The sequence below is a fragment of the Artibeus jamaicensis genome, unplaced genomic scaffold (assembly GCF_021234435.1).
Source record: "Artibeus jamaicensis isolate MK-2021 breed Jamaican fruit bat unplaced genomic scaffold, CSHL_Jam_final contig_908, whole genome shotgun sequence".
Lineage (NCBI taxonomy): Eukaryota > Metazoa > Chordata > Mammalia > Chiroptera > Phyllostomidae > Artibeus > Artibeus jamaicensis.
In genome coordinates this window covers 7,479,843-7,499,941 of record NW_026522009.1, presented here as the reverse complement: position 1 = coordinate 7,499,941, position 20,099 = coordinate 7,479,843, and the positions used below count along the sequence as shown (strand labels likewise).

General features: G+C 35.3%; 1 protein-coding gene across 1 annotated transcript in view; it reads left to right on the top strand.

Annotated features, from left to right (window-relative positions):
- The window catches only part of LOC119052678 (transmembrane protease serine 11C-like), a 56,385-nt gene that overhangs the window by 25,215 nt on the left and 11,071 nt on the right, over positions 1-20,099 (top strand). Inside the window, exons 5-6 of the mRNA XM_053655013.1 lie at positions 2,166-2,329; positions 18,551-18,589. Of these exons, the coding sequence (XP_053510988.1) occupies positions 2,166-2,329; positions 18,551-18,589 (203 nt within the window). The remainder of the gene's footprint in view (positions 1-2,165; positions 2,330-18,550; positions 18,590-20,099) is intronic.

The following is a 20,099-nucleotide window of genomic DNA, read 5'->3' as shown; positions in this document are numbered from 1 at the left end:
CTCATGTCATACCCTAGTCCTCACTCATGACTTTATATTCAGACTTACTTACTATTATTTTTCCAATAAACATGTGAAATTGCATCACTGGTTCTGCCCAAAGAAAACTAAACTTGCGTTTTTGTGACAGGAGGTGGTTTTACAACGTGGAGTAGGGTGCCCACCAAGGTTAGCCTTTTACCTTTGCACAGAAACTGAGAGGGAGAGGGGCAACCACCTTTGATGGTTTCATGTCAAAGAGATGGCCTTTAGGTCCTTGAGGGAGACATTTTGGGCTTAAAATACAAGAGCCTTTTAAAATATATACTTATAATTCAAAGGGAGAGAGGAAGAGTTTACAATGACAAATTTTCTAAAGCAAATGATTTTTTAAAAGGGATTCAGGGGCCTAGAGTCAGGAAAAAGCCTGTCAAACATTTAATAAAACTGGGGAGAATGTTAAGGCTATCTTGGTCAAGGTTTTTAAAGTTGATGTTCCTTCTTTCTGGAATATTCCTCCTTCAGATCTAAGCATGACTCACTCCTCGTTGTTGTGTGACTGTTACTTCAGAGAGGTTTTCTGTAATGTTCTTACCACCACCCTTCAAATCATTGCTCTATTTTCTTCAGAGAATTTACTGTAAAGATTATTTTACTTCTTTGTTTTCTTGTTTATGTCTCTCCTACTAGCATGATAGCAAGGACCTTCTGGTCTTATGTGAGCTGATACAGCTCCAGTACCTAGAACTATTAATTGAAAGTTCAGAAATATAGAGGAAAACAGGCATTCATCATATAAAACTAAAAAGTATCTTACGAATCAAGAGGAGATAAAATTAACACTTAGTTCATGTTTTCAATAGAAAAGAGGATCATTATTATCCTAATAATGCCAAATTAAGAGTCCATATATCTATATTTAGTTTAGTTTTATAGTTATTTGACATAGGAGAAAAAGTCAAAGTGACATTTCTGATTTAAAACAATTTTTAAACACAATGATGTAGGTTTTTGTCTGTTGCACAAAAAATAAAGAGTTTGTCCCTACAGATCAGACAAGAAAACATTAGCACTGTACCTTCATGAAAGCGTTAGAGGTGAGAATGCTTAATGAATTTGCAGATGATAACTAAATGCTTACTATTATATAAAGGAAATAAAAATAACTCACACACAGCACTCAAAGGAAGAACATTTTTATGCATACTCTAAAATATCAGTAATAAGGAGTGACATAAAAATTAGCTAATCTTTTGATTTAGAATTATCCTGGAAAAAATATTAAAATAATAAGGCTTTATCATCATTTATAAACTTGTATCTTGGCCATGGTTTCTGTTTTTATTTGTGAGTGTTGTGTAGGTTTGCAAGTGTATGTCTCTGGAAGTTTTCTTTAGTCTCATAAAGCTTTGGGGTAGTTGTGGGTTTGCAAAGGCACAGAGGTGAGGAGGCATAGAAACAGAGAATAGACAGAGAAGAGACATTCCATTGGGTCAATGGTAGTTACTCCTTTGAAAATTTCTGTTTTGTTTATTTGTTTTCACTTTGCTTATTTTATATATTTGCATCTTTAAGTCAGAATTATAAATTTAAGAGATCTAATCTAATGTTTTTGTTCAGTCATGATTTCCAACAGGTAAAAAGGAATTGGCCCCTCTTGAAAATTTTGCCTTCACTTAAAAAAAGAAAAAGATGATAATAAATGATTCTCTTATTTTACCTATTATATTTCATTTTTTATTTGCTATTGGCACTTTATGCAGAGTCCATACTAGATTCATCATGCATAGATACATCTATGTTAATGAATAACTTCTACACAGTACTCTAAAATTTTCAAAATACCTCCACATACATTATCGTATATAGTGTTTATAATAAACAAGTAAATAACATTCCCATTCCCATAATAGAGATAAGGAAATTTAAGTACAGAGAATGCCAACAGCTTGCTGTAGTCAAGGAGGTGGCAAACAGGGAATCTAGAAAACAAACTCATTTCCCCTGAGTCTAAATCACAATCTTTTTACCACTGCCATGTCCAGAAAATGCCATTCTTATGCCCTTGGGAGAAACTGAAATAGCTACTAGAAGCTCTGCTTACCAAAGTATAGAATGACTTTATTAGAAATGATAGAGGCTCAGTAAAAAAAAGCCTAATATTTTTGTCTGTTTCTATTCTGCAGCCGAGCCAAAAGGAAAGTGGTAATACATGCTGTGCTGAAGTTTATGTCCTGCTTTAAATATAAAGCAGCAAAATTTTTGGATAGGATAGAAACCATTTTACATCAGAAGTTAAATGGTGAAACTGGGTCTTTACACATAGATTCATCTACGTTTAAACTTTCAGGTAAACATTTTTCTGTATGGTATAGAGTGATTTTGAACTTTTCCTTTGAATGTGATATTTTTTATGCTATTGAAAACAGCACCTCTCTTTAAAAATACTTCATATACAATAAGAATACTATTAAAGTGTCCAGGTTTCATTTTAATCAATTTCATGACAGAATATCATCTTTGTATTATTGGAATTAAACCTAACTTGATGATAGTTTTTTAAAAAGTAATCAGGGTCCCAAATAACATTTCTTTGCCATAAAAAGGCAACCTTTAACTCTTAAACTATTATGGCTTGTTCTATGGGTATGATTTCTCCCTCTACTCTTTTGAATGTCTCAGGAATCTAGACTCCTATACTCCACAACTGAGTTTGGATCTCTTTAACATCAAACTTACTTCTCGATAGGCCTTTAATGGACTTTGTCTCTCTCACTCATACGTACAATCTAATTCTCATTCTTAGTCATCTAACACTATTGTAAAAAGAAGCTTCCAACAGGTGGGGACCTATGTCCCATCAATCACAGGAAATGAGTGTCTCTCTAATCTTGATAAAACTACAGCCAACACTTGACACAGCTGAGCTAGGTTGTCAGTTCTCTGGTACAATAAATTTGACCAAGGACAGAAAAGTCTCCCTACAGGAAAGACTAAAAGGATTACATGTTTGTGGTGGGGGAGGGGGGAACTAATCTAAGCCAAGGATTCATTTGCATGGAACGTCAAAAGTCTCAAAAAGCAAAACTTGAGCATAATTCTCCTGGATAAGTAGGCATTGCGTGGCTGAAATATGACTCTACACACAGTGTTTGATGTTTTCTCTGAGAACCTTCCCTCTCACACAGCTCTCCAACTTATAGAGAAGTTGCCAGCAAAGATATATTTTGGAAAACTCATTTGCTAAAACCATGAACTCACAAGTTAAGAAACAGCATCTTATCCCTGGTATTCCTCCAAGCTTTAAAAACATTATGTAGGATATCAGGAAAACTGACTTTCTTGTGTCTTTTCCAGATTTATCATTTCTCTCAGTATTATCTATTATATTGCCATCCTATAATTTTATGGAGAGCAGTGACTATTAAGTGTAATACATTTAAATGTGCATGGTGCTTTGATATTGTTTTAGCTTGGACCTGCTGCTTAGAAACTACTTCTGTCCTTTCTCACCTCTCATTAGAAGGTAGGTGTCTCCTGAAACTGACCAGGGGTTCACAGGTGCAGGGTCAAACCCAGCAGCCAAATGGTCCAGTCCTCCAAAACTACTATGAAAAAAGTTGACGCAAAGCTCACATTCTGGACAGCAAGTCAGCTGTTACTGAAAGGGAACATGAATCTTCATCGGTCATCACATAAATGGGCCTCTGGCTTAGGGATCTATGAAAAGCTTATTTAGGTAGTCAAGGTTGCTGTCACAGCATCTCAGCCTGACCTTCTTATGTTGCCTGGTTAGATCAGTTACTTAGAGACTGCTTCTGAGTATGTCAAGGTTGTGGGTTTCATTTTCATACAAGCTGCTTAACATAAGGAAAAATCAAACTTCCTACACTGGCCAGTGATATTAGTTACAATGAATGGCTAAATACAGTACCGGTGTTCATATTTCATTATGCCAAATAGAGGGGATATAGAACAGTGGTTAAGGTCATGAGTCCTTCTATGAGAATTAAATCCCAGGTCTCGTACATGTTAGCTGTGTGACTTTGGAAAATTTACTTAAACCCTAACTGGTGTGGCTCAGTTGGTTGGAACGTCATCCAATAGACTGAAGAATCGTGGGTTCGATTCCTAGTCAGGGCACATAATCAGGTTGCCAGTTCCATCCCCAGTTGGGGCACCTATAAGAAGACAACCAATCAATGTTTCTCTTTTGCTTTAATTTCTCCCTTTCTCTCTCCGTCCTTCCCTTCCTCCCTTCCTATCGCTCTCTCTCTCTCCCTTCCTTCCTCTCTCTCTGAAGAGAATGAAAAAATGTAATTGGATGAGGATAAAAAAAAAAAGAAAGGTTACCTACATTTCTGTGCTTCAGTCTAACCATCTCATCATAAGAATGATGATTATAATAAAAATACTTCGTAGAGTTGTATTTAAAAGACCTAATCACTTAAAAAAACAAGACTGGTACAGATTAGTATTGTTGGTTTTATCTGGAGAAAAAGGCACACTCAAAGTTTATGTCATGTGGATTGAAGATTTGAAAGTCATCTCTCCCTATAGATAGATGACAGATGATAAACAGATAGATAGATCTGATATTACTTTTATTAATAGCCCTGTCCCTACTGAGGCCACACTATGCATTAAGGAGAAGGAACTAGAGGCATTTCTAAAAAAGAATGTCCTCCCAGAGCTCTAGTGCAATAGGAGTAACTCCAACCCCCACCCTTAAACTTCCAACAAAAACAAATTATTTTATCTCATAAGGCCAAAGTAGATTATGGTACATATACTTCATTCTGTTTATTCTGAAAAAAAAATGAGCACATACATCCAAAACCCTTAGTGTAGTGCCTGCATAGAGTGAGCCCTTAATAAATAATAACCAACATAATATTCTTCTAATATACATACTTTAAAACAGAATATTTTCCCAGCCATCATGGTTATTCTTCTGATAATTATATATTTAGATATTGACTACACAGCCAACTAAATCTGATGGAGTATGCCTATACGCTTTCTTTCAGTTACATTTTATATTATTTTAATTGTTGCTCAAGTACAGTTTTCTGTCTTTTACCCCCACCACCTTAGCCCTCCCCACCTCCTTTCCATCCCCCCCCACCTAGTTTTTGTCCATGTGATTCAAAGCAGGACAATAGCTCATTTAAAAATATTTTACAAACCTCAGGGGGGATAAAAAAATCAGTGGCAGTTGAACCAAGGGATAAAAATTAATGTTTTTGTAAAATTAAAAAGTTAATCAACTAGTGTCCATTACTAACTTTTTGGTACTTAATAATTATGTCTACTCCTAGGAAAATTGCTTTATGTAGTTCTTAGTTATAATACAAAATCATTACCAGGAAAATCTTAGAATTGTCTATTATTGTCTTAATTTATTTATTCATTTATTGAAAAAATGTTGACTGACTATGGAATATGGTTGAGGATATGTGGATAAAATATTACCTTCTTAGTTATTTTTTATTTATACTGATTTTAAATTCATTTACTTTTTCTATGCACATATCAAATTATACTAGAATGATATCTAAAAGGAGTATCGTTTGATGATTTTTTTAAAAAACTTGCCATGGATCATCGTGACTAAAAAGCAAAATCTCACAGGATTTTCACTTAAAATTTGTATTCTCTATAAGGACCATGCATGTTAAATTATTTATTCCAGATGAGTGGCAAAATCAGGAATATTGAAAATAGGTTACTGGGTTTTGGCCCAGATCAAATCCATAAAAATACATTACTCACTGCACCGAGGACACAGGGAAGACTTTAGAGTTGGAAAAGCCCTTAGAGATCCCTGATCTGGTTGTCTTGTTTACAGGTAAATAATGAGCAGCCCCAAGCCTTGAACTCACGTCTTGTCATTCTAAGCTCTCTATGCATTCTCTACAATAATTTACGAATCAGTTTAAAACTGAGATCTGCACTGAAAATCTAATTAAGCTGCAGATTTAAAATTCTTAGAGTAAAAATAATCTGCCTTCTTTTTCCAAATATATAGTCAATCATTCTAAATCCAAATCTTTACATACTGTCTTCAGTTTTAAATCAATGAAGAAACAATATAAATCTACATCTAAGTTAAAGAATTGCTGAGAGTGAAAGTTAAATATTATAAAATATTAATTATAATGAACAACTGTGAGGTACTTGTTCAAACACTTTGCTAAGCACTATTGGGAATTCAGAGAGAAAAAGAGTATTTCCCCCCTCAGCAAAAATCCTATATACACTTGAAGTCACACTAAGTGAATTAGTGTATATGAGACAAAAGACACAATTAGTATCATTATTTCACAAATATATTTTAAGTTTATCCAGTATAAGCAGTGTGATGTGGATTGGACCTAATGCTCTCCATGGTTGGTAAAACTAAACAATGACCATAAGCCACTAGAAGAGAATAAATGAAAACTGGCTTTTGTCAACAACATGTCCAAAGGCCTATGTTTTTTGGTCCACTGGCCTCTATGCCCTTGTCACCAATTTTGGCCAACAATTCCAGTAGACGTTATATTCCTTTGAACAGCTCTCAGGGAAGCCCATTCTTTTCCTTCATAGTGCTTTCTCAGGTTTTAATTATATATTCATTAAGGTGATTATTTGATAACTGATTTTCTCTCCCATCAGATCATAATCTCCATGAGAGCAGAGGCCATGTCCGTTTTTGCTCAGAATTATAGTTTTAGAGCTTAGCATAGGTCCTGGCATGTAGCTGTTAATGGTTGTTGAGTGAATTAATGAATTCCATAATATCAGAGCTACAACTGAAAACCAGAAAAGGAGAAAAAATATATGTATATAATACATATAAAATATACATATACATAAATATTTGGTGAGATATCACTTACACTGTTTAACATTTATACACACTCATACACACACATATTCTGGAGAGTATAAAGTATCTATAATAGACTTTCTCAACCAAGGTTCCACTAAAGAATTAATCCCTCTTCTGGAGAGTATAAAATGTGTGTAATTGCCTTTTCTCAATTGACGCTCTGCAAAAAAATTAATCCCTAAAGAAAATGGTATGCATAACTGTGGTCAGTTGTTCCAAGGATGATACATAGCATTATTCCAAATGCGTAAAAGAGAACTTCATTCATTTCATAAAAACTAAATCTACATTGGGCTTTAGATTTTAATTCTCCTTCAGAATCCCAATTGAGGAGGGCTGATGGCAAGTGTGCCACAAGTGTACTATTAGTAGACATTGCTACCCCAGATTTAGGATGTAAAGAGCTTCACTTATGAAGATCCATGAACATAATGTGTAATTAAATTTTCTACTCTCTCCTGGATTTCATGAAAAATGACAATGCTACTATGTTCCAGGGTACTAATAACAAGTGAGAGATCAATGTTTTCTTCATCAGTTCTAAACTCATTAGATTAGAAGCTTTTAAAATCGACTAGTTAGCATAAACCTTAAAAAACCTTTGATAGTATAGTTTGCCCAGCCCATGAAAGAATAGTTTTCTGAAAAATTTCTCAAAAAGTTAATTTCTAAACCTAATGCCACTGATGTCATGGGGAAACTTTTTATGCATTTCCAAACGCCTAAATTTATATTCACATATATGCTTAAATAGTATCAGTCCTTTAAAATCGAGATGATAATCTCAATAGTTAAAATTAGTTAACATAATTTTTTATAATATAACTGCTTACATGATCTCACTATTTTATAGCTTAAAGATGAAACCAAAACATACATATGATATTTAACATTTATATAACTCAAAATTTAATGCAAAAATAGGAAAAACAAGTTAAACAATGCAAGTGATCGCTCACCAAACAAGCTGACCTCACATGATGCATTTGACTCTCACTGCCATAAACTCTCAAGCCCAAAGCTAAAAAGAAAATGTAACACTAGACTGGATATATCAACTACACAAATTAAAAGATGACCACATGGTGGCTCTTTTCTGGAAGCTCTGGAAGGAAAAATTCAAGTCATTCCGTAACAAAAGTAAAGAGATATCTCACAAGCTAAAGTGAGGTTTCTAAATAAACTTCCTTATAGAGTTGAATACTCATAACTTTAATGGGCATACTTAAGAATGTGACTAATTTGTTTTAAATAATAACAATTTCTTTAACAATGTCTGTATATACTGGGGCACAACCATTTATTAAACAGGCATGAAATATTTTAAATATGTAATGCTAAATTATAATTGGTTAAAATAAAAACTTGAAAAATGTTGAACAGAAAATAGCACTTCATATACAGATGACTGTCCTGGACCACTATTAAGAGTTGTAGAGGAAGAATAAAGCTCTGGCCTAGCACTCATTTGCGAGCAGCTGGTCAATACTGACATATGGATGATTGGTAGAACATAGCTTTTTCATGTGCCTTGATCCTGAGACAATTCATGGCTTCATTTGTACTGTGCTTTAAGCAATTGACTAACCAATTACTCTTTGATAAATCCTAGAGGGTAATTTTTAAATTTTTTTATTGTTGTTCAGTTACAGTTGTTCCCCTTCCTCCCCCATTACTCTCCCTTGTCCTGCTCATCCTCCTCCCACATTCAATACCCTGCCCCATTTGTCCTTGTCCATGGGCCCTTTATACATGTTCCTTGACTTGATCTTTCCCCTGTTATCCCCCTACCCACTTCCCTCCGGTCACTATCAGTTTGTTCTTTATTTCCATGTCTTGGGTTCTATTTTGCTCGCTTGCTTGCTTTATTGATTAGATTCTACCTACAGGTGAGATCACATGGTATTTGTCTTTCACTGCCTAGCTCATTTCACTTAGCATAATGCTCTCCAGATCCACCCATGCTGTCTTGAAGGGTAGGGGCTCCTTATTTCTTTCTGATACATAGTATTGTATTGTGTAAATGTACCATAATTTTTTGATCCACTCATTTGCCGATGGGCACTTAGGTCAGTTCCAACACTTGGCTGTTGTAAATTGTGCTGCTATAAACATTGGGGTGCATAGATTGTTTTGAATTGGTGTTTCAGGATTCTTAGGGTATAATCCCAGCAAAGAAATTGCTAGGTCAAAAGGCAGTCCCATTTTTAGTTTGTTGAGGAAGTTCCAAACTGTAAAGCATATTATTGCTCAGAGTGTCCTTTCCTAACCAAGAACCAATCTTCAGCTCTATAAACCTGTTTTATTAGTGAAATGTTTCTCGAAATATTCTAAGTAGTATGAAACCTTGATCATTGACAATTCATTAGAAGTAGCTTTCTAAATAGACAAATTTTCTGAATAGTTTACATTTTATATTTTAACCATCCACTTTCCTGACATTACCACGGACATCCATCAATACAAAGTTCATACTGTAGTGCCCTCTGGGCATTTAGGAAAATGTAAGGTTATTGGTGCCTTCACCAAATGACCCCAGTATTTGGGGTTTTGAGCTCTTGTTCTTTATATTTTATGTCTTTCTCCTACTTCAATGTTAAGCAGGGTTCTTGCTGTCACATCTATTTTTCTCTGTCTTCCAATTCATTCTAAATATTCTACAGTAACTTATATAGGAAATTAGAAAAGCAAAGTCTTCAAATGAGCATGTGTTGAGCCTTCTTATTTAACTATATACATTTTAGTGAGTTGATCTATCTATCTATCTATCTATCTACCTATTGGCTCCACAGATATCATTGTTTCCTGATTCTTGACTTTATTCCAGAGAAAATGCTGCCCAGTTTTCTGAGATGTGGAGCAATATTCCTGTTGGTATTTCAAAATATCTTTCAGTAAAGCCAGGAATTTATTTAAAATCATATTTTTAAGTATTTTAAAAATGCAACCTTAAGTTAGAGTTTGAATTATATATTATGGAACCATACAACTATACATTAGACACTGTTCAGATACTTTAGGAGAGTTGAATATTAATAGATAGTCATTGCACTAAAGGAGTCACTATCAATAAGGCACACAGGACATATATTCATAAAAATATCCTTTAACTAAGAATGGTATTTCAAGCTAATCGTTTTTATTTTCAAGTCTGCATGAGAGGAAATACCATTATAATTTTATAAGCCATTTTTTATAATCAAGCATCAATTTTAAATTGTTAATATTAAAATGCTCCATACAGTAGGTCAATTCAGTTAACTGCCTGAGCTACTTGCTTAGATCCATCTGGAGTGACTCAGTTCTAAACACACAAAAAGTCTCTGAGACTCCAGATCAAAATATGCAGGCTATTAATAGACCAGACTCCAACAGATTTTATTCAATGGAGTTGTAAATTGATCTTGCCAATTTAAATCAAGTATACACAGGATAAGCCCTGAACTTCTTTCATATGCCCTCTGAATCACAACCTTTCCTTGACACTTCTTGACTGAATTCTCAATCTTGTTCTCCAAGTTAGATAGATATCTTTATTTCAGCTATTGTGTTTTTGCATTTGTATTTTTGCTAACACTGAAGTTCTCAGAAACTTAACCCTTAGGGTGGGGTTCTTAATAGCTAGGTTAGCTCTTGCCACCTTCCCTCAAAATGCTTGGGTTCTTGTACCCATGAGATTGAACACCTGGATCCCAGATACTACTGTCCTGATATACAGCATCATCCATCTGAAGTTCAGATATATCTGTGTGATGGTTAGTTTTATGTGTCAACTTGACTGCACCACAGAATGTCCAGTTATCTATTTAAACATTATTGCTATGTTTCCCTATGAGGACGTTCCCAGAAATCATTAGCATTTGAATCAGTGAAGGTAAGAAAATTGATTACTTTTCCTGACATGGGCATCCAATCCACTGAGGCTCCAAGTAGAACACAAAGACAGAGGCCGGGTGAATTCTTTTCTCTGGCTGACAACTGAGCTGGAACATTGGTTTTTTTCTCGCCTTTGGACTGGAATTACACCACTGGCATTTCTGGGACTCCAGCTCACAGATGACAGATTATGGGATTTAGCCTCTATAATTTCCCATGAGACAATTCCTCATAATAAATGATTTTTTTAAAAGTTCTGTTTCTCTAAAGAACACTGCCTAACACAACCTGCCAGAGTGCATTGCCAATCAGCATCAAGTTCCAATCAGTTCAAATTTTCTGTGGGCTCTTGGAAACCCCACTTGACTCACATACTCGTAAGAGGTCAACTGTACATAAAGCAAGACCAACTTCCCTATCTCCTTCCAAATACATTCTAGCTTTCATTCATTTCCCAGAAAACTAATCTTTTGAGGCCATAGCGTTCCTTATATCTAGCTTGGTTGGATCATAACATAATCAAAATTAAGAGTGATGAGTTTTAGGTTAAAAAGTTTATACTTTGGTAGGAATAAAGGTTACATTAAGAGCTATTAAATCTTGAAAGACATAGTCTAACTTTGCTGTCTAAAATTTCTAAAATTTTATCTGATAATATTGTGTTAAATAAACAGAAGATAGGGTCTTTTAGCAGACACATCAGTTAGAAAGGAATTACAATGATCCAAATGTGAAGAAATGAAAACCTGAACTATTATAGTGAAAATAATATTACAAATAATAGACATATGTCAAAGATAATATACTTATAGTATATTAAGTATAGTAATAAACTTAACAATTATATATGAGGCACTATAGTGAGAAGAACTGAATACAACATCCAAATTTTAACTCTAAGTAATTAGGGGGATGATCACTTCATAGAAAAATAGAAGACAAGGGAGGAGTGAATTACAGGTGATTGAATTAAATTTTAAGTATTAGAATATATATCTTTAGGGAAAGCTACTTATCAAAGCATTTGAAAATAAGAAATTGGTCCTCCAGAGGAAGTTTGGGACTAAAATCATAAATATGCACATGATAACCATTTGCAGAAGGTGATGATGAAGTCCTTAAAAAGGATAAAATTGCCAAAAAATATAGAAAGATGAGAAAGGATGAGTCAAAATAGTGACAAAACCAAACGCTGGCAAGAATGTGAAGAAATTGAGTCACTCATACAATGCCTGTGAAAATGTAACATGGTACATTCACTGTGGAAAACTCTTTGGTAGATTCTTAAAAAATTAAACAGGCAACTACCATGCAACCCACCAATTTACTGACTTTGAGAAATTTGGAAACCTTTTTGATTCTGAAAATATTATTATGGAGTTACTCCTACTAAAACATAATGATGATATTTCATCTTCTATTTTAGCATCCTGAAATCTTTTGATACTCATAAATACTTTAGATAAGACTGTGAGGGTACTAAAGCTATTAGAAAAAAGACACTGTGATACTTCTTTCATATGACCATTCCTTGCCTGCTTCTCTTAATGCAATAAATGTTAAATAATACCATATAATAAATGCTAATTTAAAAATTTCCCCTTACAGTGGTTTCTTTTTCTGATAAGATACCCACCCAAGAGCTTTTATTAAAGCTCATAAAATTCAATAAAGACAAGAAGAGACATCCAAAATATTAATAGCTCTATGTTAAAAAGAAATATTTTTAACAAGTCTGTCAACATAAGCCAGGTAGAAATTTGAATATAAGACTTCAGAAATTTCTTTCAAACTAGTTTTTCCGTTCTTTGTAAGCTGTACATTCTGTGTCTCTTATTAGAATTTCTGAAGAAACAGAAGAATCCTATGAGTTCTGAGTAAGAAAAAAATAGTTGTGGTTTGTATTTAATGATAGCTTACATGTGCAACCTCAAAAACCAAGCAATTATTATGAATTTACTCATAAGTGTTGCATAAAATAAGTCTATAAATTCTGTTATAGTTGTCATTGTGTCTACTTACCACCGCTTAACTATTTTTATTTTTATGTAGTTTTTCAAATAAGTATACTTCCAGAAGAAATCATTTTTTTAACTATAGGAAAGATACATTTAAAACAAGCATCTTGAAATAAGTTTCAGAGAAAAAAATGTTAAGTTCTTCACAATGAAGAAGTGAATATGATCAGGTGATGGTTATTTTGTGTCAAAAACTACTAAATTCAGATTGGCAAGGAAACATGAAGCCAAGACATTTACTGAGAAGAGGGAGATAAACAGGAAAACTTCTTGGAGCAGGTACCTTTTAAGAAGGCTCTTAAAGAAAGCAATGGGTGTGGACTGAAAGGAATCACGAAGTAGTCTTTGCTGGGTGAAACACCAGATCATCAGTATTATCAGTCTGTATCATCAGATGCAGACCTCCACAAGGTACCCAGGAGAGCCAAGCTAGAAACTTGCCAGTCTGAAAGTGCTAATTCTAAATAATAACTTCCTGTCCAATGTGGTTTTTTAAAATATATTTTATTGATTATGCCATTACAATTGTCCCATTTCCCCCCTTTGTTCCCCTCCACCCTGCACACCCCCTGCCACCACATTCCCCCCTTTTAGTTCATGTCCATGTGTCACAAGGTCTTTAGCTTCTACATTTCCCATACTATTCTTGCCCCCCCATCTATTTTCTACCTACCATCTATGCTACTTATTTTCTGTACCTTCTCCCCCCTTCTCCTTCTCCCACTTCCCCATTGCTAATCCTCCATGTGATCTCTATTTCTATGGTTCTACTCTTGATCTAGCTGTCCTCTTAGTTTGCTTTTGTTTTAAGTGTGGTTGTTAATAACTGTGAGTTTGCTGTCCTTTCACTGTTCATATTTTTTATCTTCTTTTGCTTAGATAAGTCCCTTTAACATTTCATATAATAAGGGCTTGGTGATGATGAACTCCTTGAATTTGAGCTTATCTAAGAAGCACTTTATCTGTCCTTCCATCCTAAATGAAAGCTTTGTTGGATAGAGCAATCTTGGTTGTAGGTCCTTGGCTTTCATGACTTGGAATACTTCTTTCCAGCCCCTTCTTGTCTGTAAGGTCTCTTTTGAGAAGTCAGCTGACAGTCTGATGGGAACTCCTTTGTAGGTGACTGTCTCCTTAGCTCTTACTGCTTCTAGAATTCTCTCCTTCATTTTTATTGTGGGCAATGTAATTATGATGTGCCTTGGTATGTTCCTCCTTGGGTCCAACTTGTTTGGAACTCTTTGAGCTTCCTGGACTTCCTGGCAGTCTATTTCCTTTGCCGGATTGGGGAAGTTCTCCTTTATTATTTGTTCAAATAAGTTTTCCACTTGTTGCTCTTCTTCTTCCCCTTCTGGTACCCTATAATTAGGATGTTGGAATGTTTAAAGATGTCTTGGAGGTTCCTAAGCCTCTCATTTTTTTTTTAATTCTTGTTTCTTTGTTCTTTTCAGTTTGGTTGTTTCTTTCTTCCTTCTGGTCCACTCCATTTATTTTAGTCCCAGTTTTCTTTCCATCTCTTTTGGTTCCCTGTGCATTTTACTTTATTTCATATGTTTCATATTTAGTGTAGCACTCATTGTTTTTATCTAATTTGCAGCCAAAATCAACCAATTCTGTGAACATCCTGATCACCAGTGCTTTGAACTGTGCATCTGATAGGTTGGCTATCTCTTGGTTGCTTACAAGTATTGGCTCTGGGGCTTCGAGCTGTCCTGCTTGAGCCATAATTTTCTGGTCCAGTGGAGCCTATTATGTATGAGGGGTGGAGTGTAGGTGTTCACCAGGGTGGGGCAACCCATGTCGCTAGGTTGTGATGCTGCATGTGGGGGCAGGGCCTGAGAGGGAGGGATACTGCTTATTCCTTTTTCTCTCGTATTTTGTCCCTTCTGCCACTTCCCACAAGCAAAAAAATTGGCACCTTCTAGTGCTGGTTCCTGGAAGTGTGGGCTTGCATGCATTCTAGAATCCTGTGGGTCTCCCCAGTGAACTCTCCTGTGAGGCTGGGAGCCTCTCCCGGCACCCCAACCCTCCAAAGTTTTTTTTTCCATCGGTGCTTTTAGGCTTTATTTCCTGTCACTGGGCCCTAGATTGTGCGGTCTGTCTCATTGTCTCTTTTTAAACCTGCCTGGTTTATCTGTGAGAGAACGTGTGTCCATGGTCAGTCAGCTGCCTTGCAAGCCTTTCTGGGTTTTCGTCCCCATGGCTGCCCAGTTCGCTAACTGCCATTTTTTCCTGTGGGACCCCTCTTTGCTGGCTGCCAACTCCGCCCCTCTTACTGGTCTGGATGAATAATAGTTCGTTGTTGTTGGACTTCGGTACCGTTCAATTTCGTGTCTGTTTTGGTTGTGTTTTTGTTTCTAAATCTTTATTGTCCTTAAATTTGGTTGTGCAAGGAGGTACAGTGTTACCACCTATGCCTCCATCATGGCCAGAAGTCCAACATGTTTTTGAAATGGCCCCCAAGAGTATTTCAAAAGAATAAGACAGGTTACTACTTCCGTTGTCCACTACTTACTACATCAACATAGCTGTCTAAATATGCTCCTCAGTACATGTCTGCCCTCTTTTCATTACAGTAGTCTCTTGTACTGCTTCCAAAGCTTAAGGTCAACAATGGCTAAGTCATAGGAAAAGTATATATATTACCAAATACAAATAAATATTTCTGATTTGTCATATTTCTTTAAAAAGCTGCATAAAAGTAAAAAAGAACTTGGAGCACAGTTCTACATTAAAATCTACTACCTGATTATACAACTAGTTATTAAGTTTAATCAACATAAAATTTTAATTAATTAAATCTTAAAATATTTTTTAAAATTTTATCTTCAAAGTCAAAATGATGAATGTATTGAAGATATGTACTCTGAAAAACAAATCTACATCACTCTGAAAAATGAAAAATGATATTCAATATATAAACATAGATAGAATTTTCTGTCTAATTAGAGGCTTAAAGAAAAGCATTTACTGTGACATATGCAGCCAGGTGGGTAATCAAAACCTGCAGTGAGTGAAGGATTCAGAGTTTGATCAACCACAGTCCAGGGCCACACTCTATTTCTTTGCCCTTTAATGCAGGCCAGTTATATTAATGTTCTAAAGTTGCCTCTTTTTTTTTGTTTTAGTGAAAATCTTTTAATGCTAGAACCCTAGGAAAACTATCTGAAAATTAGAAATAATGAAGTAGTGTGGCATTTAGACTCATGAAATGTAATAAACTCACATGAGTTTAAAACCCCTGGTATATATAAAATTTATATCATAAATGTATCTACTGCTACTGTACAACTCTTCCTTATACTTTAGAATCACACAGTTAGTTTATTGTTATGTTTCAGATTTTTTAAGGAATAAAACAGTCACCAGATATAAGACTTTTCATCAATTCTCACTCTTTTGAATACACTAAAGTTGCATTTCTTGCTTCCTAACCCCAGAAAGACACAAAATATGAAGCAATTAGAGATTCAAAAGTCCATTTAGAGAGTATTTAAATATTTTTTCTAATCTAAACAATGAGTGAATTATGCTTATTTTCTCCCCAGTAAAATTAATTTCTTGATTAATTTTATCATCAGCTACTCCTATTCCCCTATCACCTCTGTATGTTAAGTGACTTTTCTTGGTACATCTACTTTTCTATGCATACAACTGTCATAACACTTATCACATGGTATTATATTGTCTACTCTATTGTATGTCTCTTTCACTAAACCCCAGGTTCATTGAGGACAGGGGCTATGTCTATTCTTCTTTGATTCTTGACCCATGAGAGAAAACCAATGCACATTTGCTGGGCTGTTTTTAAAACTGCTTTGTCTTATCCATGGATGGAGATAAGACAAATTATCTTCTTTTTGGCAGCAGCAGTGCTATTTTTTTAAGGTAATTTCCTTTGTATGGTACTTTGTAAACAGAGTACCTTCACTTACAGCACTGAGTACTTGATTCAGAGGTAAATCTATAGAAGTTCCAGCCTTCGAGTGTCAGCCAAGGGACTTCAAAGGAAGAAAACACAGTGACTCAGACCAAAGGAGTTATGGTTTAAGTCATTTCCCCATTCATTGTACCTGTCTATCTTCTACCCACACAAGCAAGAGTTATTCTATTAAATTCTGGGACAATGCATACAACTATTACAAGTAAATTATAGCCCTGGCCAGTGTTGCTCAGTGGTTGGAGCATAGTTCCATAGCAAAGATTTACAGGTTCAATTCCTGGTCAGGGCACATACCTAGGCTGCAAGTTTGTCCCGGACTCTTACCATCCCCAATCCCAGGACAGAATTCTGGCCCATTCTGTTTTAGAAACATTCTGGCCTGCCTTACATGCAAGCAGCTTCCTGGCTGGCCAAGACATTCTGCTTCCATCCTCCCAGTAGCTGCCCTAGGAAATGTGATCCCCATGGTTGCCACAACCTGATGCAGGCTGTCAGAAAACACTGCTCTCTTCCGGGGGCGAGACAGAATGGGGTAACTGGATTAGAGGAATCTCGCTCCAGAACCCGGTGACACTGACCCTGGTGATCAATGCAACCGATCAATGCTTCTCTTGCATTGATGTTTCTATTCCTCCCTTCCCCTCTCTCTTCCTTTTTCTGTCTCTCTCTCAAAAAAAAGAAAAGAAAAACTGAGAATTTTTTAAAAAGTAAATTATAAGTCAGAATCATTTCTTTCCTTCAGCAAGCCTTCAACCAATAAAGAAAACCTCAAAGAAAGAGAAAAGTTCTGCAAACATGAAAGAGTTCCTAAATAACTAATTCTTAAGGTATACAAATTAATATTTTTCCAGTCAAGTTAAACAAGTTTATTTCCCAAAATCTTAATGGGGTTTGGTATATTTTACCAACTGCAAAAACCTGAAAATTAAACTCTAAATGTACCATGTTGAACAAAAATTAGCCTTTGGAAGGCAATTATGAGGGATTAGGTGGAAATATGCCACCTTCCTGTATTAGTAGGTGTGGTGCACGTCTACTCATAGTCCAGCTCTAACTGCTGAATTGCTGAATTGTTCAGACACGCTGACTTTCTGGTAAAGGATTCTTTTGTCTCCCTGGTTTGTTGTGCAACCTAATGTAAAAGTATGTAACTGTAATTGGCATATGGAACTGGATACTCCCCTCCTGGATTTATAGAAACCCAAGAGCATGATAAAATTAACCATTGACATTTATAGTATTTAATTTATAGAGCAACTAGAGATCACTTCTGAAAACATAAGTAGAAATGGCCAGTGGATTTAAGTTCTCTGCATCTGAAATGTGAACATTATAGGGATTCATTTGTTCACTCATTCCTCACACACTTCCTTCATAAATTGAACAGGTTTACAATTTTGTAAAGATGTGGAATTTTGCAGTTTTGCAGAATTGTCTGAAGTAAATCACATCCTGTGATATTCCCTAGATGCTAGAAATGAGTAGACAATGTTAAAGTGTGTTTTATTACTAAAGTAAAAAAACTTTTTTGCTATCCAACATGAATGGAAAATAAATGGCTTAATTAAATGTTCTGAAGAGTTAAAACATCACACAAAGGAAATTAATTTTAAAAGGATCAAAAGATATCAAAATTATTTATTATGAGGAACTTGAGAGTTTTTTAGAAACAGAAAAATGGACACTAAGATATTGTTACTCTTTATGCTGATAATCACAAAAATTATATAGCCATGGTTGAAAAACTGCATAAAAAACATAAAAATGTATTTCCACAGCAACATAATTAATATTAATAAATATTAAAGTAACATGTTTATAAATGTAAATATTTCCGTTTTCTTTTCCCTTGATTTTTAGACATGGAAATGCCAATAGCAGAAAATCTTCTCAATACCTGTAAGTTCATCAACAAAGTTATTTTCTAGTGAATCTTAATTCCTTGGATGGAAAAAAGACCTCCACTTGAGTCAATGTGGTATTCATAACTGTAAAATGGGAAGCTTGGTCTTAGAAACTTGTGTGAAGGTGGCTGTAGTTGACCTTAAAATAACTGTTATCATAGATTTTAAAATGAGGAATACATTATCACATGCCATAATGGCAGAGGGGACCTAGGGATACACAGTGATAATGAAGAAATTAGAATCTAAAATGAGCGCTACATCAGTTTTGAGCCCCAGATGTGCCATTTTCCGCTGGATTAATTTATACGGGTTCTTTAACCTCTCAAGCCTGAACTTCCAAGTTGTGGATAAAAAAGAATGTAGCACAAGTAAAGTACTTAGAAAAATTGGAATACTCTTTCCTTTTCCAACTGCACATCTGTGTAGAGCTAGATTTTCTTCATATACTTTGACCAAAACAACATATCACAAGAGATTGAAACAAGAAGCAGATATAAGAATTCAGTCATCTTTGATTAAGACAGATCCACAAATCATAAAACAATGTTTTTCCTTAAATTATATTGTTTTAAAAACACACTCTTTTAACAAATAAAAATGTCTAATTTATGCTAAAGAAAAAAGAGTACACAGTTTATAACAAGCATTCAATAGATGTCAGCTGCTTGATTTTCTATTCTGCCTGTGAAAACTTCAGATTCAGGAATTCGCTATGGAATTCTGACCCTACACACCAAGCTGAGTGTGCTGAAAAGTTAGCTGCCGTACATGCAAGCAACTTCCTGGCTGGCCAAGACATTCTGCTTCCATCCTCCCAGTAGCTGCCCTAGGAAATGTGATCCCCATGGGTGCTACAACCTGACGCAGGCTGTCAGAACACACTGCTCTCTTCCGGGGGTGAGACAGAATGGGGTAACTGGATTAGAGGGTAGAATGGGGTAACTCCAGAACCCGGTGACACTGACCCTGGTGGCTCTTAATCTTCTTCAGTCAAAGCAAAATTCTTTCTGAACAACCTAGGCAAAATTGAAACACAAAGTTTATTAGATTACTTTCCTCTCTGACATATTTTGGCCAAATTATCCTTAAGCAACTTAATAAGGTATCTTCAAGTCACTTATTCCAATTAAAATTTTGGTACTAGTGTGATCAAAATCTCCAATTAGGAATTTTGTCAGATTGGTAGAGGAGAGGTAGTCAAGACATGAAGAAAAGCAATGGTAAGAAAGAGATCAGCCAATTCATCTATTCCCCAGCTGGAACAATAAACAACTTTCCAGGTCAATATTCTGAATTTGACTTGGCCTGAGATTTTGATTTTACCTTAAATAAAAGGGGAGCATGGAAAGGTAGGCAAGAAAAACCAAACAGGGTTAAAGAAAAAATAGTTTTTTGGTACATGACATAAAGTATTTAAGTGCATCAATAGGTGATGAAATAAAAGTTAGAAGGGTAGGGAGGCTGTAAGGACTTGGTAGATTCTCTGATGTTCCTGAAAGTAT